Raw genomic sequence first — 25,294 nt, 5'->3', positions numbered from 1 at the left:
CTTGCTCCGCTGGGACTCGAACTGTATATGTGTGTGTGTGTGTGTGTGTGTGTAAATTTCAATCCACTATTTACATGATAAAATAATGACACTCAGAGAATTTTAAAGTTGCATGTTAAACGCAGTTTCGGCATAGTCATATTGCAAACTGAGAAAAATCATTCAACTAAAAACCAAGCATCAGCTTGTTGAATGTTATGTGATTTGTGTTATTCAGTGATTTTATGTTGTATTAGACTAACTTCTACCCTTGTGTACGTTGAATTTAGAATAGAGGAGAACACCTTCAACCAGTCATAATGAACTGAATGTCAATACACCACTTCTTTTCAACTCAACTATACTTGTACTTGCAATGTCTATTATAATTAAGGATGAACCGAGAATCTTTTTCATAAATCTTATAAATTACATTCAATAACAAGTAAGACATTAGAATTAATTTTGTTAAACAGCTGTAACTTTTATCACTAGTCATATAGGCTATTACATTTAGTTCCTAACTTAGTTAGGGTAAAGTATGGTAAGCCAGCCTGGTTTTTTTATATTGAAGAATGTAATCATTGATACCTAATATTCACTTCCCAAATCCTAGACTATCAATCGACATATAAGTATCTATAGTCCTCAATAACAATCATATGTCTTAAATTAAAATATGAATTCAATATTTACAGCAATCAAACAAATTATTACAACCAAAATTAGGAAAACTGTAGCCGACTATATTTGCTCCTCTCACAGTTACAGTTGTTTCTTTACCCACGGGTAGGGTACGATAAGCGGACCCGGTTTTTTATATTGAAGAATGTAATCATCGATACCTAATATTCGCATCTCAAATCCTAGACTATCAATTGATATAAAAGTATCTATAGTCCTCAATAACAATCATATGTTTTCAATTAAAATATAGATTTTATATCTTCAGTGATGAAAAAATTATTATAAGCAAAATTAGGAAAACTGAAGACAACCATATTTGCTCCTCTCACAGTTACATTTGTTCTTTCCCACAAATTTCACATAGGCCTAATGGATTTTTCGGTATGAGTCCAACATGTTGAAGCCACGTAAAACATGTCTTATCATCTTTCAAAGCAATATCGTGTAGTTTTCTAAAATTGACTGCCATTTTTAATAATCAAATGTTGCTTATATGTAAAATTGAAATATTACCTTACGTGTATTACCTAATATTATTTGTAAGAGTTTACAGCTGTTGATATAGATTACTTAAGTTAATTAATAATTAGTTAATTTAAGTTTAAGCTCAAAATAATTAATCAGTATGCCAATTTTGATATAAGAAACCGGGTCCGCTTATCGTACCCTACCCCTTAGTTATATCTTATGCAACTTGCATGAAGTTTAATAAGCGGCCACTATGACTAATACCTAATGATCAACTACAAAAGCATTCCAATTATAGTTATTTATAATTAATTAAAGCTATCTGTTTGCTGCTGCATAAAAAGCGTCTAATACTTAAGTGAGCGATGATATTGAATCATCGATATTCATGGGTCAACCTCGCTACAACTAAAACCAAATTGCGATATTAAAAGTAATAATGTTATGTTAAATCAAAAACAATCTAGGCTATGTGTATGTTATATATAAAAATAACAAACAAAACAGTATTACATTTTACTATTTTTAAGGATAAACATATCTGACACTAATAAAATATGTACATAACGCTGCACTTTCTGCCAGTACATAAGATAAGATTTTTATTGATCATTAGACATTATATGCAATAGATCACGTCAGAATACTTATAACAGTAAAATAAACAATTTAAATTAAACATTCATTATAGAAGACGCAATAGTTTACATGTAAAAGTGCATTATAATAATACAATAATGTTAGTGAGACAAAGATGTACTATTTAGCAGAACAATACACTAAAAAACTATCTCACTGATGTCAGATGAATAAAACTCTGATAAGTCATAAAACGGCCTCTCTACCAGCCACTTATAAATAACCGTTTAAAATTTATTTAATGTAACACTCTGAGCATTCAGAGGTAGTTTATTGAATAGATCTATTCCAACGGCCTCATATGAAGTTTGAATTTTAGAAAGTCTTGTGAAAGGTTTGCTGATCAGGTTAGCGCCTCGGGTATTGTGAATATGAATGTGCTTATTTAGTGTCAGGTTTTGAAAATTATTTTTGACATGGATCAAGCTGTAAAAAATGTATAGATTTATAGCTGTTAAAATGGCTTCTTTTTTAAAAATCGGCTTACAATGATCTTTGAAATTAGCATCCGCTATAACTCTCATGGCTTTTTTCTGAGTCAATAAAATTTTATCAATACCAGATGCATTGCTCCACAAGAGCAGACCATAACTAATGATGCTCTGAAACAGTGCAAAGTAAACCATTCTTAGCGTATCTTTGGAAACATAAAGTTTTAGTTTTCGCAATAAATATACCACGAATATGCTCACTTTTTTATGAACATAATCAACATGTATGTGCCAAGACAGCGTAGGATCTAGAAAAATTCCTAATAATTTTACACTCTCAATTGTTACCTGAGAGTTACTACATATCTGCAGTATTAGTGTCAGTAACAGGTCATTCAGTGGTATTACTGGGATACTGTTGTTTCAGTAACAGCTGGGCTGAATGATTTGTTCTCATAATGATTTTTAGTTTGTGGATTAATTGCCAGTTACAACCCAGGCCGTTTCCATTAGCAATGGAAATATTACTACACTATGCAATATAAGTAGGTTTAGATTAGGTTGTTTGTGATCTGAGCTTGATTTTGGGTACTATTTCGAGGGATGTTTTTCCTTTTTCGCTGGCAGTGCTATAATGAAGCTCGCACCGATGGCCAGAAGCATTTCTGATTGGTACTTTCCTGATCTTGGATTAAGTCCTAAATCTTACAACATGATCCGACATCGGAGAAGTTTGGATAATCTAGGACGTGATCTGAGGTTAGGAAAATACCGATCAGAGCTTGCAATAATTAACCTAATTGTTAATAACTATAATTAGAATATTTTTTATTTGATAGTTTAAGTATTCCTAACCAATAATTTGTTATCTTGATTCGATTATGGTGGTGACCACTTACTATACTGCAGCCTGCATTTCCTTTTTTGGTACTTTGGGATTATACCGACCACACCAGTATGAGGAAAACAAAAATATAAATTTATAGAAATAAATATTATAGAACGAAAAAACAACTCTTTAATTACAAAATTAGAAACTTACAATGATTATCAATTGTTAATGGGTTTCCTGTGACGCCCAGAATGCAGAAATATCAAGGATGAGTGAGTGTAGTGGATTAACGCCTTCAGCTGCAACTGCCGACCGCCACATGTATTCAGCTAGATATTAGTCAAGATGGTGTCGTGCTGTTCCTTTTTGTTTTTTATTACGCATTTGAGCTGAACCCCACATTTCGCTCAACCTGTTGAGTATTAGCACCGGTTTCCGGGTCGCGGCATACCAGCTGAACGGGTGGCGAGACTCTGTAGTCACGTTATCTACTAGACCGCTCGACTTTCACCTCTGTCTGAGGATGGGGAGGGGTTTGCGATAAGACAATTTCTGTTTTATATTGACGAAATATTGTTCTACGCTAATCTAGTAATCAGTAGAAGCAAAATGTCAAATAACGATTCATGTCTGGGTGTAGTCGGTATAATCCCAAAGTACCCTTTTTTCGTTAGTGTCATTACCTAAGGCTTTACTGATGGCCAGGGGCATTTTTGATCGGTTCTTTCCCAACTTCAGAACACATGCCAAATCGTCGACATGATCTGAGTTTGGGAAAGTACTGATCGGAAATACCCTGACCATCAGGGCTACCCCGCATTTCTGGCAAAGAAGAAAAACATCACTCAAGATAGTACCTAAATTCAAGCTCAGATCAAGTGAGCACTTGTAAATTTTGACTGTAATATTTATATTTATAATACGTACATATTTATAGTATAGTATAATAGCAAATAGTAGATAGGGAAAGATTGGCCTCCTCACCAAGGTTCCTGGTAAGATAAACTTTAAAAATAGTGGCATCCGGATAATACCAAAGTACAATCAATTATTATTAATATGGAATACAAACTAATTCTCTCCAAACTTTGTACAAAATGTTTTATGACCCCCAAGCTCTGGAAATAAGCCCATTTCCTAACATCAATTTTTTTAAATTTTAGAGGTGTGTTCGTGTGCCCAATAGTATATGTATGATATATGCTTTACACCCTAAATCTCCCCTCTCTTTGAGGTGTACCATTACATCTCATTTTCAAGTAGTCTGATATTTTTTTACATGTGTTTCAATGGTTTTTTTTTTTTTTTTTTTTTTTTTTTTTTAAATTCACAAAAAATTTTATCTTTCCAACTTTCTTTTTGGGGGTTATGAAACTTTGTCAAACGACTACTGAAGGGGTAAAAGTATACCCAATTATTCTAGTTCTATTAAATTGAAAATGTTCAAATATGTAAGCTAAAAAGAGATTATAAAATGGCTGTGTTCAGCAAGACCAAAAGGGCTCTGTTTGGGGCTCCAAGACCTTCCATTTTAAATTTGTTTGGTTTTCACTAAATTTTATTGTTAATATTGCAACTCCCTGTAATAATCCATGAGAAGATAGATTCACTTTTTTTTATTTAAATAACCTTGTTGTTGTAAAACTGTACATGTATTTCAAGTAATGTAAAAACTTACAGTAATATTAGTTTAAAACCTATATGAAATATTTAAAAAAATCTATTATAGAAAGTATATTTTGTTGGAGTTTTCAGGGACACCTTCCCTCCCAAAAATAAGTTACGGGATGTAAATTATTTTGTATGATTTCCAGGGAATAAACAATGAAATTCAGTGGGAAATTGGCAGTCCACCCATTTATTACCTGTTACAAAAGAAAAAAAAATTGAAAATGGAAATGTTGTAATAATATCTGAATGTTTAGAACACAACACTACAGTATATTACTTCAGACAAAAAACTGCTAGATCTCATTAAAATTAACCTCGGTTGCACCATCAAAAAGATTAATTATTTCTCTGATGGGTCAGCAACCCAGAAAAAAATTCAAAACTTCTATTTTGTATAAAGATGGCTTAACATTGATGCTGAAGGGCATATTTCTGCCACCACGCACATTAAGGTGCCATGTGATGGCATTGGCAGAAAAGTGAAAAGATTAACTATCCAATCCAGCCTTGCTGTGACCTTATGAAAATCATCCAACAGTATTTTAATTGTATGAGTGAGCAATACAGTACATCTTCATGGAGAATTTCATCTATGTAATTCTCAAAGAACAATAGGTAGAAACAGACATTTTTAGAAACCCGTCTAAGCAAGTCTCAAACAATACAAAGTATGTACACAAAAGCTGCATAGGTTTATTCATATTCCAGTAATAAGTTTATAAGATAAACTACAGCTAATAGACATTTTAAGCGTAATATATATGATAACAATTTATGGTTATCGTATGTTCTGGAAAAAGAAAAAAAGATTAAGAGAATTTTTTTTACATGCATCTGATCCTTCAAAATCCTTCTCCTATCCTTCCAAGACAAAATGTGCTGTGGCTCCATTTACACTGGCAATTGAAGTTTTGAGAATACTTGTGGAACTACTGTTGCATAATGTGAACAAGGATAAGCAATTTTACTTGTGAGAACTCTCTGAAGTACTTGTGACAACTGCATCACTGGTTGTTGCGCGAGAGAATACAAAATTTGTTCATACACAACAGTGATATCTTGGCAATGTTCATAATTGAAATTTTAATGTCTGATACTGCTTTGAAAACAACTGCCCAATACTGCTCATGACAATGCTCGCAGTATAAATCTATTTACATTAGACAGTTTTAATATCCAACACTTCTCTCCAATTATTGTGTACAATTTTCCGACACTGGTTGTGACAGTGCTCATGAGAGCTCTTGTGTCTGTTTATTCAAGCAATTTGTACTGTCAGACACCGAAAGAGACTTCTTTAAATGTTTGAACAGAACATTGAAAAAAAGTACTAGAGATAGACAGTTACAGATTACAATTTTTAATACTATGTCTAAAAGAGACACCCAATTTACATTTTTGTCTGATTGAATGATTTAGTGTTTCTCATGGCCTTTTACAAAAGTTTTTATGGTATATTAACTTTTGTGCAGCGGTTAAAACTTTATCACTTCCTGTATAGTATTTCCATTTATTGAGAGAAGTGTGCCCTTTTAATCTTATTTAAATTTAAACACTCACATAAGAGTTGTAAAGATAAAGTAAGCAGTAAACATAACACCCCATCTGTAAATTGTTACTGTTAGCCAAATATATGTTAACTATGCGCTAATAAGTAATATCATCCATTGATATTCATTTCATAATTAATTACAGTTTATAAGATAATTTATTGTTCTTAATATTAATAGCTTATGGTAAACCTAGTCCATCACCAACCAAGTAATTTAAAGTTATGCTAGAACTGTGCAGCTGGCCTCTCATACAGGCTAGTCCTTTTTGATGGTAACAGCCGCTGAAGTGGTGACCGCCGTCGGAGCCAGTGGTCATTTATTTATTTCTCGTGAACAAAATACAGAAATTTACATATAATAAAATTGCTTTGTAAATATCTCACACTAACCCACATTGAACAGATAATATAGTTCACTTTCATAATAATCTATAATAATATACTGTTAGTGTATTATTTATACAGGGGATAAGACATACTGCAGCTCTGCAATTTGAAATTTTTATTGGCTGCATTCAAAGCTTCTGCTTACATGAAACTAATGTATACGATGCTAGTAAAGTAAAACAGTTCTTCATTACTACGAATATTGGTAGGAGGATATTTAGGTAACACTTTATATTTAAATTAACAGTTGGTAATTAACCATGACAGTTTCAATGAACAATTTATATTAAGAACTCAACAAAGATTAAATCAAAGTGACAGATTGTGATTTTGAAACCATACTTGTAATAAACTATCTGCGACGAATTGCAATATAGTTAATACACATAAATTTTTGGGAGTAACTGTTGATCAAAATTTAAATTTGAAATCACATATAAATTATTTTGTAATTAAATTATCTTCGTTTAGATTTGCATTCAAGGTTTTATTTAATTCAGTCACCATTGATACTTGGAAGCTGTGTATTATGCCTACATACGTATAATTATTTTGAAATACAAATTAATGTATAATGAAACTGTTAAGGAACAATTACTGAAAAGCCCTATTATAACAAATGAAATTTTAAATTATGGCTTTCATTAATTTTGTTATAAATATATCAATAAGTATTTTAACTAGGGAGTAGTATGATTTCTGTTTGTTAATATTATTGATAAAAATAAACATAACTGTCCTTACTGTTTTATGCAATGTGATGTTTTATGCAATTAATGTAATCATTATTTTATATATTCAACTTTATTTCTCATATTAGGATACAAAGTACTTTGACAATGCACCAGTTTGTGGTTACTTTGGTAACAATTTGTAAAAATGTCATACTCAATAAATGATTTGATTTTATGTACCTTTAGTTAAATCTAAACAAACTAACTTTCAGGTCTAATTTTTACAGGAGGAAGAATTACATAATATGTTTGTGATGACAGTGAATTGTTATTATCACCACAAAGAAAAAACATGAATTAAGGGGATCTCAAAATCACCAACCAGTACAGATTAGAGCTCATGAATTAGAGCTTAAGTCCAGTATGTGAGAAATTGTTGTTACTGCATGAATTTATATGTAACGTATCAAAATAATCTTATTAATATGTAAGTAATTTTATATAATTTATACAGGAGAGAAACCTTATATTTGCCTAGTTGGTTATACAGGAGAAAAGACATACACATTTAACTCTCTCAGGTTAACCATTGCTATGAAGGTATAAACTAGACAAAGTTATGAATTATGTGAAATTATGTTCCCAAACAAAATTATGCATCAAGCAAAATTAATTCCAACTAAGTTGTATGAACGCTGTTTCAGTCCAAAACTAATATTAACAGAATTAAGTACATCGGTTTTGATCAGACTGGAAGCATTTTAAATAGTTTGTAAGTATATTAAAAATGTTTTGATAGTGTAAATGTTTATATTAACGGCTAATGACACAATTACACAAAACAAATATGTGGTGTTACTTTGTATCGGCTTGCGTTTTTTTTTTCTAAAATTAACAACAATTTAGTAATGGAAATAAAATTAGTTGTTGCCAGTAAAACAATGCAGTTTATAACATAACATGTAGCGTATTCTAAAGTTCAGTTCTGGATTTTATTTTATTTTATTCACATTAAAGGTGAGTCTAATATACTATACAGCAGCATGTGTAACTGACAAAAACTGACTGATAACTCACTGTACCATGTAAATCACTGACTGATATATAGATTCAAATTCTAACATAATTCAAGAAGTGCTAGAAACTTGAAATTTTGCACGTAGGTACCTTTTCCGGTATAACGAACAGGAAAAGTCTGAAAACCTGATTTTTTTACTTTTAAACCCCTCAAAATATTTAAAAACCGGTTGAAACTGGTTAAAAACTGGTGTTGTTTTTTGCTTTCGAGCCGTCTAGCAACTAAACCGTTAGCTGTAGCTCAAATCTAATTTTTGACGGGATTTAACGAATTGTCTGATCTACAAAATAGACACATTAGTTTTCCCCGCATCTCTACAGGTCGACCAGAAAAATGTTCTCAAAATAGAAAATTTTGTCAAATTTTGACAATTTCCGCTTGTTGACTTTTGTTTGAGGTCCTGTAGCGACTAAACTGTAGGTTGTAGCTCGGATCTGATGAAAAAATGACAGTGTGGACTGAAGTGAACTGCAAAAAAGGTCCAGTGACTTTTTGGCTTATCTCATACAGTTTGGCCACAAAACGCGTTTTAGAAAGTTTTTGAATTGTTACGTCAAAATTTAGCTCCCACGCTCGATAGCGGCCAAACCATTGGCCATAGCTCAAAACAAAACGAGTAAGATTTTGGAAATGACGTGATCTACTTAAATATTTGAATAACTTTTTGCTCTATCTCTATTTGTTTAGCCGCAAAACGTGTTTAAAAGCAGTTTTTGTAATTTTCACGTGAAAATGTATAATCCGGGCTCGGTAAAGAAGAAACTGTTGGTCTTAGCTCAAAGTAAGTTTATAAGTTTTATACCAGAACTAGTAACTAAGGTGATGTACAGAAAAGGTCCAGTAACTTTTTACCCTATCTCCATCGGTTTAACAAAACGCGTTTTAATGGAAAAGTTTTTTGAATTTTTACGTCAAAATTTACCTTCCACGCTTGATAGTGGCCAAGCAATTGGTCGTAGCTCAAAACAAAAGGAAAGTAAAATTTAGAAAATGATGTGATCTACAAAAATCATCCAGTAACCTTTTGCTCTATCTACAATGGTTCGGCCGCAAAACGCGTTTAAATGCAAATATTTTGTGATTTTTACGTGAAAATATTGTTTCTGGAGTCGGTATCAGCCTAACCGTTGATCGGAGCTTAAATATTTATCCTTTAGTAACCAGGAAAATATGAGATCTATAAAAAAGGTTTAGTAGCTTTTTGTCTTGTATCCTTTAGTAAGCCTGTAAATCGCTTTCAATGGTATAATATTGATCGTGTTTATTAAACGCCTAAAAACAACTGCACATTTTGGTTGTTTTAAATTTTTTGTTACTATGATTTGTCTAATTAATTCTAGTTCCGAATTGAACATATATTACTACGTTACCGAGTGACTAAAGCCCCCCTAGGAAATTGGCTGAGCGTTAGCGAAACAGCAATAGTAGATAGTGACAGAGAGAATTTATTTATGTTCACACACACAACAACCTCTAAAAGAGAACCATGTGTGTGTTAACACCCAGTAACACTAAACCCCACTCCCCCGGAATTGCTCCGTATGACAAGATAATCCCCTGAGTAAATTAAACCCCGGAAAATTCATAACAACTGCCCAGTGCAGTCTTTTCTCCCAAGCTCTGTACCGTCTAAACCAGAGATCTTAGCTTAAATCTGAGGGAAAATTAACAAAAACAAAAATAAAATTTCCGTTAAGAAAGGTCCAGTCACTTTTTGTCCTATCTCTAATGGTTAAGCCACAAAACGCCCTCAAAGTCAAAATTTTGGGTAAATCCGGAAAATTAAACTGTGGTTTACTTTACAATTCCTGGCAAACCTAATCTCAGACTGTAGTTATCACTAAATTCTTCTTGTCTGCTAATTTTGCTAACACATCACTTAATTTTCTACGAAATCCATTGATTATTTTATACATCACTCTTCATTTGGCTGAGCATTAGCAAAGCACCCGCACATTCTCGAGAACGGATACAACTGTGAATATGAAACTTTGAAACTGCACATCCGAATTTAACCAATCACCAAATCCCTCTTATCCCTGAATTTAGCCAACATCCCTCGAGACGAATGCGAGTTGTTCTTATTACTTTTTTTTTCCTTGGGGTGGCCTACTGCCATGCACTTAAGCCTCAAGGGCTTTTTGCGCACCCCGGAAATACACCATGAGGCCTACCAGTCTATAATTTCAGCAGTTCCACAAACCGCTGAAAACAACCTATCAGGTCCTCCTGGGGAAATTCACCACCCCTGTCCAAACTGCCATAGTTGTATCAACAAAAAATAAGATTACATACATCCTGTGATTCTTAAATTCAAAGTACATTCTTAATTTTAGAATTCAAAATTTTACAATATATTATGAATAGAATTAGATCAACGTATCATGTACCAACATAGTTACTGTGTTAGAGGTAGAACAGGCGATTAGCTAGTTTCATATCTCAATGAAATATTTCCATACCAAGGAATTATTTGATTTTTAATCATTAGGTTTTGTTTCTAATCATAAATTGCTTTTGCAGAGATGCACTTTATTTACTTGAGATTAAAACCACTTTAAACCAGGTTTTTAATAGTTTTTTCTTTAGTATATTATGTTTTAAATTATAATGAATCATTATTTTTTTATATCTTAATGTTTTACATATAAAGTACAGAAACATGACATGTTCTCTTCTTCAATGGCCCTGTTTACACTCATTTTATACAGGAGGTTGCGTAGTCAATTAATTTATACAAAACATTGTGTATTCAGTTAATTTATACAGGAGAGAAGACATACTACATCTCTATAATATGCAGTTGTGAGTGGTTGATTTTATGCTTCCCTGTGCATGTTTGTTATTATCAAAATTAGTAGTTTTATCCATTCTTTTGATAATTAATGTTGTTAAACAATTAATTGACTATTAGTCATAAAAACTATATGATAAAAAGTGTTGTGTGTGAGACTTATTAGTTACATTGGGATTTAATAAAAATGCAACTGACAAAAAATTAATTAAGTTGTGTAATATATTTGCACAACCTCTATCTGCTTGAAAGCAATATATAAGCTACCACCAGTAAACTAAGTCTTGTATCCATTCAGTTGAAAAATGTATGTTGTTGATAGTTTAATTAACTATCAAATTGGTGAAAACTGTAAATACAAAAATCATCGAACAAGATACACAAAATCGTTATAAATTTATTTTACATAGTCATTTTTATAAATAGCATTTTACTGCCTAAATGTTTTTCAACTGATATTAACATGTTCACTTTATTATCGTAATTTCATCAGTATTATTTGGAAACATAGTTAGTAACAGTTTATTCATGTAGAAGTAGTATGTGTACAAGTACCAAACTTTAGATTGGGGAACTATTACATCCTCATTAGTAACACAGCAAGTGAGTAGGATAATTCCAGGTCAGGAAGCAAATATCAGTTACTCATTCTCTACTCAATTAAAGTTTTGTTCAATAAATTGAAAATCTAATCTGTAAATAGCAAGATTATTTCCTAATAACGACCTAAAAGTAGTATATTACTTAACATTATAAGAAAAAAAAACACTGTTGTTATTGTAAGAAGCTTAAACTGAAACCAGTTATTTGTCCTATACAAGCAAAAGTTTGTTATTCGAGTATGGTGCGAGGAACTTTGTTTGTTAGTAAAATACCTTTTATCAATTTTAGAACAATAAGCTTCCTTTAATGAACCTTTTAGTGTTACAAATTGTACTTTCAAAGCTGTAGAAATGATTAAACTGTCTATAAATCAAACAAATTCAGAATATACACAAAATGTATCAAAGTAAGATGACTTTTACATTTAGCATATAAATTGATATAATAATGCATGTATAACTGGTTACACATGCATCATTAACTGGTTACTTGTGATGCATCAAAGATGTTAACACTTTGTGTGTCTCAATGATGAATTGTCCTCAACAGATTTTATGAAATAAAATGCTATTTTCTCTCAACAAATAAAACTTTTGATGAAGACAGTTTATAGCCTATTTTATTTAAGCTAGTAAACGTTACAACATGTTGTGTAGATCTTTTAAGGTAAAAAGTTTTTTTTTGTAAAACATTATTTTTTTGTTGTTTGCACAGTAAAAAAAAAAATAGAAGCAAAATCAATTGTTAGATTTAACTCTCATTCAAGTTACACTGGTAGAGAAAATGTCATATTAGAAATGCTGGTTGTTTTAAAACTAATTAATAAATTCTTTTTCTTTTGCAGGAGTGAGTGAGATTGAAGAGCTTCTATAACTAGAAAAGAAGATTAAAAACTAATTAACATATCTTGTACCTACTATATTTTGTGGATAAATATAACAAAAATGACAGAAGAAACAGCTCACAATTTGTTTGACGTCGCAGCAGAAGTGGAATTAGATGAATCAGGCTGTGAAATAAAACCATTTAAATTAGGCTGTGAAAGCAACTCATGGAACGATAGGATATGTAAAAAAAAGTCCAGGATAAGTACATATGGAGCCCGGAAGTCACGTAATAAACACACAATGCTAGGAAATTTAACTTTTAGGGAAATAGCAGGTAAGAGAAAAGGTGTTTTAACAAATTTGAACGTAACTCCAAGACGGATTGAAGGAATTAATTTGAATTCAAAATTGTCATGTTTATTAGGAAATTCTGCAGAAATTAAGTCAACAAAATCAGATATTAGTAAAAATAAATTAAAAACTATTGATCCTCGTATGTTTGTTGGTAAAACAATTAAATTATTGAGTAACACACCCCAGTGCATTACGATAAAATTTGTTCAAAATCAATCACTGCAAAAGCTAGAAAGCCATAAGGCATTATTTAAGTTCAAAGAAGTGAAAATTAAATCTGAAATTGTGTCCAACAAAAGCAACAAGTCCCAGAGAAATTCCTTATACAAAGAGCCAGCAGACACAGAGTCAAAGGATGACTTTTCATTTGCTGGGGAAGCAAGAACAATACCAAATGTCTCTAAGGTTCTTGAGACTCCAACTGAACAAATTAAGACCTTGATTAAGTCTCCTAAGAAGATTAAACTTAGAGCAAATTGTGAACAAAATTCACAGTTGAAAAGAATTGATAGGTTAGAAGAGAATGCATCAAGCACACAATTGAATAGAGAGAATATTGAATCTAACCATGGCTGTGACTTAAAAGGAAACACTAATCTAGAGTCACTCACTAGTATGTTTTCTCTGGCTAAAAGAACAGAATCTAAACAAATTTCAAATAAATCTTCAAAATATGGATCACAAAGAAATCATTACCCAAATAATCAAAGTGAACTACAACAATTGGCAAATACAAGTATTGCTCCATCTGAACAACATGGATATAATTCGCTGATGTATCTGTCAGAAATTGCAAGTGAGGTTTTATCAGCAGACTCAGATGAACATTGCAACTTTATGGCTACAGGATACAAAGAAGATGCAAGGAAAGGTACTCATGATCTTGTAAAAGGAGCATCAGACAGTAATACTAAAGAGCTGTTTTCAGATTTTACAAAAGCTCCCGTTACACAAGTAGAAAACAGTGATGATTTAGTAGCTGAAAAGTTTGTTGATTTAAATAAACATAGTCAAATTCAGACAGTGAGTGAAAAAGATTTTAACTCTCTACAAGATACTTTAGGGACTCCCAAGTTAAGTTCCTGCAATAGAAATATCAGTCCAGGAGAATTAAATAGTAATAAAAATACATCTGAAGCAAAAACTAAACTAATGAGAAACGAAATACCATATAATGGTAAAATGGATGTTATGGAAAAAGTGGAGAAATCTAAGGAGAGGCCCACAAAGTCCCAGAATGATAATTCTAAAAAACTTGAAACGTCAGGATGTGACCAAGGTAAATGTAATACAGAATGTAGCGAAATTAAATATCCTATAGAAGGCTTTTTAGAAAAACATATTGGTGTTGGAAAATTTGATAATCGAGCATTATCGATTAAAGAAACAAAACAGAGTAATTCAAATTGCGATGAAATATCTGTTGTAAAACAGATATATGCTACTTCATCTACAAATATTACTTCATTAGCACAAAAAAATAAAAACCTTTCAAACCAAAAACAAATAAAAGCAACTTTGCTGAGTAAAACATCTGAAAATATTCAAAATAAAATAATTACACCAAAAAGTAAATCTAAGGTATCTAAAACAACACAAGAATCTGCTGTAGTAACAAAAGCTTCTACTGTTAAAGGAAAACTCAGACTAAAGAATTTAGAAGAAAGTAAAAACAAAATTACTGAAAACAAATTAACTTTAACCTGTACTGAACCAAAAATTGCAGACCTGGTTAAAACTCAAAAAGTTGATGTGTCAATGACAATGAAAACTACTAATTTACCAAAAAGTAGTAGGAATGAAGACAATTCAGTCATACTCACTAAAGAAAAAACAAGAAACGTAGTGTGTCAAAAAATAAAATTGTCTATCACTAATAAAAATGTTTGTTTACGTACCACATCATCAGATCCCAGGTTTGAAGAAAAAGATAATAGCGTAACACTAAATTCTCCATTTTCATCAAGACATGTGTCATGTGCAGATGTGGACTTGCTTCTAAATACAGATATTCCATTTATAAAACCATGTACAGTTTTACTCAAAAGAATAAATGACTCTATAAATGGAATAAAAGTGACTCAAGATAATGTAATGATGACAGGCAAGTGTGACCTGGACATGGGACCGACTGACTTCAGCGAGATATTGGAAGATGTTTACGCATCTACAAAATTTGTTACGGGTGACTCATATCCTGCAAATGAGTTTAAATGTGAAACTGAAAATTCAAAGCTAAAGGCAAAGAAAATTTATTCTGTTAAAGAATTAACTCAATCTTCTGATAAAGTAAATAACCATAATATTTCAAGTCTGAATTTAAAAGGTGTAGAAAGAAAAAACAAAAGAGTTTTCAAACATACTGAAGAAGACACATCTGATTTTAATCAAATTGTAAAAAAGAGAAAGTGTAATAATGTAATACATTATAAACAACTGAACAATGATCAAAATAATTTTAAAAATAAACAAATTCCTTCACAATATAAGTATACCTACAAGAAAATTAAAAGTCCAAATTCTTCAGGGAGAGATCAATTGATAAAGACATCTTGTAAAATAAATGGTATAGCAAATACTAGTGAAAATAATTATGTTAATTTTGATAGTGAATCGCTAAACAAAACACAAAAAGGAGCTGAATACTCCATAAGTAACTGTACAGGAAATCAAGGCTTACAAATATCAGAAACTGATGCTAACATGTCTGAAAGTATTAAAACTAAGAAAAATGTGGGTAATGTTAAAAGAGACAATAAATACCAAAAAACCAAAAATATTAGATCTAGACTTGATCCTGGGGTAAAAAAAGGAGACTGGTCGAATAACATTTTAAGAAATACCGATTCACCCAATGTTAAACATGAATATGCTCTAGAAAATGCAACAGTTTGTATACTGAATAAAAAAGATACTGAAAATTCTGTATTATGTAACTCTACAAGAAACAAGGACAAACAACCTAAAAAAGTATCAGAACATGTTGACATATCTGAAAAAATTAAAAATAATAAAATTGTGAATAAGTTGTTAAGAGAAAATGAATCCCAAAAAGTAAAGAAACTAAGTTCCAGACCTAATCCTATTGTAAAAAAAAGAGGCAGACCTAGAAAAATTTTAGAAAATGCCAAAGAAAACGATCTAGGTGGTGGTTATAAGGAAACGCATAAATCAGACCACAATAATAGTGTTCATCAATCCCCTAATTTTAAACTTGAATGTGCTCTAGAAGATAAGTATTGCCCTACTTTCAAAACCCGAGGAAGACCAAGGAAAACACAATGTGTAACTGAAGGAAGATATGCTTTAAATTCTTCTAATAGTATGAAAGAACTTGATTTAGAAATAGACTTAAAAATGACAAACAAAGGAAATTTGTTTAATAAGGATGCTTCAACTGTTGAGGAAAAGATAAGAGGTAACAAACAAGAAAATAGCAATACAATTTGCTCATCCACTATAGCAAATGCACTTAATGAAACTGATATGAAAATAAACAAGGAAAAAGCTTTAGGCCGTTCAAATTTATGGGACATGAGTTTTGATAAAAGAAGAATTACACGTTCTCAATCTTGCACAAATCTGAATAATATTAGCTATGGCCGTGAACGATTGGGGTCTTCACAATCCCTCAGTTCAATTGCAGTCATTTCTCAAAATGAAAATAAAAATTTAGCCAAAATACCACAGACAAACATTAAAATCCATAGCTCATCTAATCACACAAAACCGGTTGAACAGAGAGAATCCTTTTCAGCTACAAATACAAGTGGATTTTTAAAAGGAATATTGAAAAAGGTAACGTTTTTAGAAAATCAATGTAATTCTTTAAATTTACCTGAGGAAGAAAAGTCTCATAATGTTACAAATCTATGTGAAAATCAAAAGAAAAGAACTTTATCTGCAGAAACATCTAAAACTCTCAAGAAAAAGCAAAGTAATAGGGCTGTTATTCATAGAAAATTCTCGAGTAATGTAGAAAGAAAACTGGAATCTTTTACAAATTCAAACAAAAACCCCCTCAAGAAAAGTAGAATGAATTCTGTATCGATTGTGACTAAAGTTAAAAGTAATAAAATTCGTAACTTCAAAGATAAAAAAAGAAACAGCTCAAACAAGAACTCTACATTAGCAGAACCTGAAGTGTTGAAACCAATAAACAACCATGGCGATGAAGATGCAGAGATCGTGTACATCCATCCCTTGTTTACAAATTCTAATAACAATACTCCAACTGTTGGTATCCCTGATAAAACTCAAGTAAATCAGGTTCCATTTCCAAATTACATTCAGCTTCCATATACATTGATTGGAAATCCTACAAATTTCAATAATCAGTCAAATTTTAGTAATTTTCCGGAGCAGCTTTTGCCAAATAATTATCAATTGAATGAAAGTAGTTCATTAGGTGTCTATGTCTTAAAGAATCAAGAACATGTGTACCAAAACTGTCAGGGATATCCCCCTCTTGTACATCAAACTCAGGGTCAACCACTTATAAAATATAACTCTCAACCAAATCAAACTGGATTGGTGGATGAATGTGTTTCAACGTCTTTAGGACCATCTTCAAACTTAAATAGGCAGGAAATAAATACTGTACAATTAAATTCTAGTAAGAAACAATGTTCTACAGATCCTGCAGTAACTACAAAGGATGAACTGCATTTCATTGACCTTGAAAATTCTACTAAACAAACATGTGTAGGCACCAAAACAATAAAGAGAAGTAAAGAAGACAGAGCTCTGAAGAAATTCTCACAATTGAATCAAGCATGTTTTCCTGATAAGTTTGACAATGGAATATGTAATGAAAACCTTAAAGGACAGGCTGAAATATTATCTTCACATGCTGTCCCCATTTCACAGGATTTATCAACTTTATGTGAATCGCAAAATGTGAAAAACTTGAAAGCACCCAAACCGTCCTTTGCTAGTGTAACAGGTAGTGATATTATTAAGAGGCAATGTATCACTGGAATTAGTGATTCATTTAAATCATCAGTGTCACTGAAGAAATTGTTAAAAGCTATGAACTATTTGAAAAGTGTTCAAAAAAGTACTGAAATAATAATAGTAAAAGACTCGAAAAAATAATATACACAGATTAGAGCCAGTTTCACAGTTGCGTTACAATTGCTTCTGATAAATATTTCCACATAATAACATAAATGTCAATAAACAGGATTGTGGTATTGTAAATCAAATTCAGAAAATACTGTGAGTATATAATAGCATTTTTTCTCTATTTAGTTTTGAGATATAACTATAAAAATATGAAAGTTATAAAATAAGTACATGATCATAAAACTGTTGTATTATAAAATTTACACAATGCTTTTTCACATTGCTGTACTGATTTAGAATGCTGTTTTGCAAAGAATTTAAGTTGTCAGTTAATGCAATAGTTCAAACATAATTGTCTGTATAATGTTCATTTCTTTTTAAGGAACTCTCAAATAAAGTCATGTTAATTCAACAGTCAGTGAGAACTGTGTTTACTCTTCTCCTTGAGAGGCCTGTCTTTTTTATAGCAGGAGGTTCAGTAGTTACAGCTCCAGGTTTTAGTAGGTCTTAATTTTGTATTTGGAGAAATTGTAAACTGCCAGTGGTATTGTGTCTTGTATCACACTTATTGTCATTTAGAACTGTTAGTTGAGTCAGTGATTCTTTATCAGAATAGATATATAATTAACTCTACTATTTACTACAATCATGATAATCATGCTTTACAAATCACTCTGCTAGTTTCGCTAAAACCTAGTCCAGGTGACAATGGCAACTCTCTTCTACAACACCAGAATCAACTAAAGATTACCTGGTAAGATTTCTTTCCCAAACTACCAAGCCATACATTGCTACAGTTCAAATATAGAATATTATATTTTTTTCATTTTATGTGTTACTGACTTTGTTAAATTGCATATACCAGGGGTTCAGAAAAGAAAAAATAGAAAATTACATTTGATTATGCTTATCAACCAATTTTTAGTGTAATAAAACTAATTTTCTTTTATAAATTAAATTACAATATGAATTTGAGGTTTCATTGTACATAATCTAAACAATAGGGGAGCCATGAATCTAAAAAATTTTACAATCTGACGTAGATTATTCAGTTAGATTAAAAGAGAAGAGGGCTGTAATATGATTTATATGTTGTAACTTGGTGTGTTTCTCTTCGATAACACTTAAAACCTGTCCTTGGTTTTTTTTCTGTCGACTTCAGGATTCTTTTTCTTCGTGTCTTCTTAAGTTTAGTTGATTCAGTATTGTTAGGCTATTTTGATAGCAGTAGAGGTATGCCATGTTATTGTATAAAACTACATCAGTTTCTAAACTTAAATAAAAATTAATAAAAATGCTCCCAACACTGAGCTTGTGGAATTCCTCGATGTGTAGATAAGGCCTTCAATTAGTTTCTTATGTTATTTCACATTTTGTTTTTAACTAAAACAAAATGTATTGTATTGTAAGTATTCTAAGTATTGTATTTGTTTATTATCTGCAGATAGTGTACCACATTGTACTTATGAGTTTCAAAGTTACATTGAGCCAGTCAAGATGGTATTAAAAGTGCATTGGTTCTTCCAGCAATGCTATTAAGCTATATTAGTAATTTATCAACACTATATAGATTGACTATACATTAACATTGTTAGTATACACTGATTTCATTACCAACTGTATGTTACCATTTAACATTTTTTGTCTTGGAAATGTTTTAATTCAAAACTGTTGTTAATGATGCTAAAACCATTAATTGAAAATCTGAACTTGGATCTACAGGTAAGAGTACTCTTTCTACCTGTACACCCAAGCACTAAAGTAACCATAACTAACTTATTTTTAACCACTATACAAAAATAGGATACTACTGATTTTTTTATTCAATGTGCTTTAAAACATTCAAACATTATGTAGGGATAAATTTAATTTTTTGTTTTTTAGAGATTTAATAATGTTGATAACTTATGATACCATTTTGAAACTGAAATTAATTAATTATTACTCATGATTATTCCTTTAATCTTGTTATAATGGCCCTTTGATCAGCTAACATAACAGCTAAGTTTCAAGTTATTCACATTGGTAGTTTTCGATTTGTAATTGTTTTTAACCAATATGAACAGATAGTTTATTCCAAATTTTATGCACACGAAAGAGATCTTGGATTTAAATACCCTAACATAATGTTGATGAGGTAGTCATAATTTTTTTTATGAAAACCATACATTATAAAATCTATTAAACATGATGCTGGGTTGGAATGTCAAAGCCGAGTTAAAATAAAATCAAAACACGTATATTTGTGTGTGTGTGTGTGTATATATATATATATTATATATATATATATATATATATATATATATATATGTGTGTGTGTGTATTGTGTGTACATACATATTCTATTATTTGTGTACTTTTATTATACATTTTTTGCAAAATGTACGTGAAAGCTTAATAAACCATTTTATAAAAATACATTTTAAAGGAGCAAGTACATAACTGAAGTAAAGGAATATTAAATGTCAAAAAGGTTTAATTTTTTACTGGCTCTATTCATTTAAATGCTGTATTGTTTCCCTTCATTGATAGGAAATAGTTTTAAATTATTTTGTATATTAATTAAAAATTATATTATAAAACGTATACTAATTGTGTATTTTGTTTATTGTTATTAGCTGTGAGAATATTTTAATAAATTGTTTTCTAAGTATTTACCTTTCTTTACCCCTTCTTATTTTAGAATTCTCAGGTCCTTCACAACATTTGTTACATGTTTTATTTTGTCATAAACTTTTTCAAATAATGCTGGTACAAACCTTAGAAAAAAATATACAGTATCATTGTGGGAATGATAGAGAACACATGATTGGCATAATATATAGTCAATTCAAACTGAAGTTATACAGGGTGTAACAAAAAGATTGAGCTGGCTATTTCATTTTCAGATTCTAACTTAAAAGATAAGTATAATCTCTTTCCAATGTACACTTTTTTAGCAGCTATACGCCATTTTATTATTTTACTAAAACAATGTTTTCTTTCGATTGTTACAAAATTCGGTAAATGGGTCCAGGTAAGAAGTATATTAAAAACTGTTTTAAATCAGTTTCAATATTTTCAAAATGGCAGCCATTTAATTTTTGTTTTATAAAATATCTAATGCACTACTGTTTTTATCTACATTGTATAAGACACAAAAACGTTTTAAAATAATTTAACTGATTATAACATTTTTCCAGACATAGTACCTTCTGACATGGACCCGTTTACCAAGTTTTGTAACAATTGTAAAGATAACAACAAAGATATAATTGTTTTAATTAAAAAAGATGTATAACTGCTAAACAAAAAGGAAATTGGAAAAAAAATTATTTTTACCTTTCAGCTTAGAATCTAAAAATGCATAGCCAGCCCAACCTTTTTATTGCAAACTGTATATCCGCACATGTGAAATCTACCTTTCTTCCAACTAATCCAAAAGGGAAATTTGACCTGATCTTTTATTTCTTAATCATATAGAAACATACAAATATTAAAACAAGCATATAAGCTGCATTGTTTGTTTCAAATTGATTATTGAGTATGGTCGATAGAAGATGTAAAAGGATAACAGAGTTTCAATGCTTTTAACTAGCCATTTGTTTAGATACTAAATTAAACTTAATATATTATAGAATGCATGTTCATAAAAGTGCATTATGTTCTGATTTTGCACAAATGTGGCAGTCTCCATCTTAAAACCCTTTATTAGTTGAGAGAGAAACTAGACTGTTATTGGTGGAGAACGTATCAAAGTAATGTGTAAATAGTGTCTCTGTACAAATTTTAGTTTGAATTGGCTAGAAATCAGGACTTTTCCCCCCATTAAATCCGCAATGTCCTGTATTTAATTCAACACTGCACCGTTTTAAATCAACTATTTACCAACACGTATGCTATATTACAGTCTTTTTTTAATATTATGTAATAGTAAAATAAAGCAAGATTTATTATATTTACACTTTAACGACATGTTTTAAGTTGATGGCCGTTCAGCATTTGGAAAAAGAACGTTTATGTCTCAGTTTTTATTCATGTTTTATTTTTTAATATAAACACAAATTCTGGCAACATTTTGCTATCTCACATTGTTTTCCCAAACTATAGGTAAAACCGCTTATAAAAAAACCTTGGTTGATTTGAGTTCACGCAGGGTGGGGTAAATACCCCTCCAAGCATCCCTACTGCTGGGCGTTCACTCTATTTGATCAGCTGACTAATCCGACTTAGTCGGTATCGTTCACTGCTGCGACCCGTTCAGTTGAACCGGTCAGTACAGAGTTACTGAGCCTTCCCGCTAGAGCGTGTTATACCGGTCATCGTATTGAGTGAACGAATGAACGACCGGATGTAATGACCGAATGAACGAAAGGATATGCTAGTAAAAAAAGTATTCGAATAGAGGAAGAAACAGCATATCGTACGTGAATGGATAGATATATAACAATAAATGTAGTCTATTATTTCAGGAATCTATTAAATGCAAATATATCTATTAAAACTTATTTAAAAATGTAATTGTAAGTTATCAGATACATATGCTAAATACTTTAAAAGTTAATACTTATAATCAATGGACTTGGTTGATTGACATGCCTTTGATTTATCATGAGTAAGGTTATTCCCTACAAATGGGGAGACTCCCTAGTCCCCCTGTTGAGTTATACGATTACAGTTTTATTCTTAATCGGTTAGCAGTGAAGAAAGTAACGACTGAAAAATTTTAGTGTAACCTAATGCATAAACTCTATATTTTTGTAGTTATTTCCATATGATGTTAAGCTATTTTTCATGGATAAGAGTTTTTAAATGAGCTTAATAATAGTATTATAAATTTTAAAAATAACATCTGGTTTGAAAAAAAATTATGGTTGCCTGTAAAGTCGGTTTTACGGGCGAAGATTTTACGTGACAACGTCTTTTTCTCGGTAGAATATTTATTGATATGAATATTATTAAATTGCACAATAGGAACAAGGAATTGAATGAAAATAAGAATTGCACAAATTTTAACTATAGAAATATATTTTGTTTACTAAAACATTGTACATAATTTGAAATTAATTAAAATTTGGTATTGTAAATGGTAAAGTTGAATAAAACATTTACTAAAATTGGAATTTGAAATTCTTGCTAAACACAGTTAAATTCTAACTCCGCGCGTGGTGATTGGTCGGTTTAGTTCGTTTGTTTGGTCGCACTGTTATGACAGGTTAGAGGTTATAATTTGTTATTTTAAATGTTTGACTAGCAATATGCGCTGTTTCTTCTCAATCGACTGAATTACGATTGATTGCAGAGTGATTTAAACTAATAATTTACTTAACACTATCAACATTTGTCAATAGTATGACATAACCTATAAACTCAGTTTCTCAACTTTTGTGTCAATATAACAATTAATCAATCAATCATAGTTTACGATAATGAAATATCAGTGTACAATTATTTACCTTTATTGTTGTAGTTGTTGTAAATGACGAATCTAAGCACTCCACATTTTCACGAATAAACATAGTTATCTGCTTTATCCCGTGCGGCGGACCCACAGTTATCTGCTTTATCCCGTGCGGCGGACCCACTGGACGGGCATCGTAACGTTACCGGGCGTTACACTTTTTCATGAGTGACTCCGAGCCGCAACCTAATTTAAGACGTTGTCACGTCAAAATAACAAACTTATTCAGTTAGCAGAAAAAAGTGAACGAAACGTTCTAGGTGAACGGGTCTTTTTAAACACTCTGATCCGGATCGCTTGTTCAATTGACTGACCCGTTAGAATTGAACGACACATGTCTAATGGCTACTGCCACTGTATGGCAAACCTCAAAACAAAATGCAAGCTTCCTAGATCTATGGCTACATTAATCTGTTCAATTAATATTTTAACTTAGACTGCGACACTTGTATATGCCTACACAAAAACAGGCATATACAGTTTTATATAGTTATAAAACAGGTAAAGTAGCTGCAGTGTAAACAAAACTATGAGAGCGAGACGATCCACAAATCTGATAAACAGATACAAGAAGGTGCTGGAGTGTACACATTTTTAATCTTCTATGGCGAATGTGTTTTAAAACTGTATTATATATTGGTAAAATATTACAAATGAAATCGTTCAGAAAACCATTGATTTTTTCTAACCAGGAAACAACAGTAACTTTGTAGTCAAAGTTGTATTACTGCAAATCCAGGAGGTCGCCCAAATCTAATTATTCTGTTGAGTTTCATACGACTACGTTAACACTAATAATCATTTCATACATATGAAAATATAACGTATAAGTTTCATTTTAATGTGGCGCAGCAGTGTAATGGTAAAAATAACCTTTGTTGTCAACTGAGAGTGGAAGGTGATGGAGTACAACCAGCGACCACAGAATAACATAGACAAGGTATTGTATTCACCCGCACATTGTGAGACGAAGCCGGTTCCGCCATCTTTGATCGGGTTAAGAAACCTGAACAGCTCAAAAGTTTCACTGAAACTAAGTGCGCGTATTTTAATTACACTGTTATTTAAATACTGGACACTTATCGAAAGCTTTGATTTTTCACTCAATAAAAGAAACTTTGTTTAAGATAATGACAGTATAACTCTTATTAATTAAGTCATTTTAAATTGTAAAGACAACTAAACAAAGTGTGTGTTTTCAGTTAAGTGTATGTATGTAGTACTGAAACAGTTGTTCTGACTTCTGAGAGGGTTTTTATTTTTATGGTAGAGACGAAGTATAAGCGAGAGGGTTTGAACTAAGGAGTTTAATTTTACAGACTATATTTTATTTTTTTAATTAACTCAATTACTTAGAATTTTACATTAGGTTGAAGATACGGTTCGGTAAACACTAAATTCCGTTACTCCAAGCGACGCAACCTGCCAGGTTGCGGCGGTTCTCAAAAGGTTTACATTGCTTTCTTAAGGCTTTTAAAATATTTTCGTAATATTAAACTACAGTAAAGGGTTTGATTTCCATGAAAAATAAATATCAGCAAGGTTACATAAATTGTATTGTCAAAGATCAGTATTTATTTGAAACTATAGGCTACACACAATCGGGTACAAAATACAATACAGATATATCACACAAAACCATTTGTAATCCACATACAATGATTAATACTTGATCAAATAAAATAAGGTGAAATTCTTGTTGAAATATATTGTTCGGGTAAAACATGGTTAAGTGAAACAATACAATAGGCTACATAATTTCACCGTTTTAAATCTAAATCTTACTGCTCACTAAGAAGGCGACCACTTTT

At 31.2% G+C, this 25,294-nt stretch overlaps 1 protein-coding gene across 4 annotated transcripts; it reads left to right on the top strand.

Annotated features, from left to right (window-relative positions):
- The first annotated feature begins 105 nt into the window (after nucleotides 1-105).
- On the top strand, nucleotides 106-20,698 carry LOC124359458 (protein MLP1-like). Of its 4 annotated transcripts, none has more exons than XM_046812208.1 (3): nucleotides 106-424; nucleotides 7,608-7,741; nucleotides 12,640-20,698. In XM_046812208.1, the coding sequence occupies exon 3, from the start codon at nucleotides 12,740-12,742 to the stop codon at nucleotides 18,071-18,073; it is 5,334 nt and encodes a 1,777-aa protein (XP_046668164.1). In that variant the 5' UTR covers nucleotides 106-424; nucleotides 7,608-7,741; nucleotides 12,640-12,739; the 3' UTR covers nucleotides 18,074-20,698. The 4 variants fall into 4 exon arrangements, with proteins under 4 accessions (XP_046668164.1, XP_046668165.1, XP_046668166.1 ...); XM_046812209.1 differs by having other exon boundaries at nucleotides 7,608-7,778; XM_046812210.1 differs by having other exon boundaries at nucleotides 7,608-7,807.
- Nucleotides 20,699-25,294: the final 4,596 nt, after the last annotated feature.

Source organism: Homalodisca vitripennis, chromosome 4, assembly GCF_021130785.1.
Source record: "Homalodisca vitripennis isolate AUS2020 chromosome 4, UT_GWSS_2.1, whole genome shotgun sequence".
Classification (NCBI taxonomy): Eukaryota; Metazoa; Arthropoda; class Insecta; order Hemiptera; family Cicadellidae; genus Homalodisca; species Homalodisca vitripennis.
This window is presented reverse-complemented; position numbering and strand designations above follow the sequence as displayed.

Bases quoted from the DNA above. Each gene is read 5' to 3' on its own strand.
- LOC124359458 (XM_046812211.1), top strand. From the start codon at position 12,740: ATGACAGAAGAAACAGCTCACAATTTGTTTGACGTCGCAGCAGAAGTG.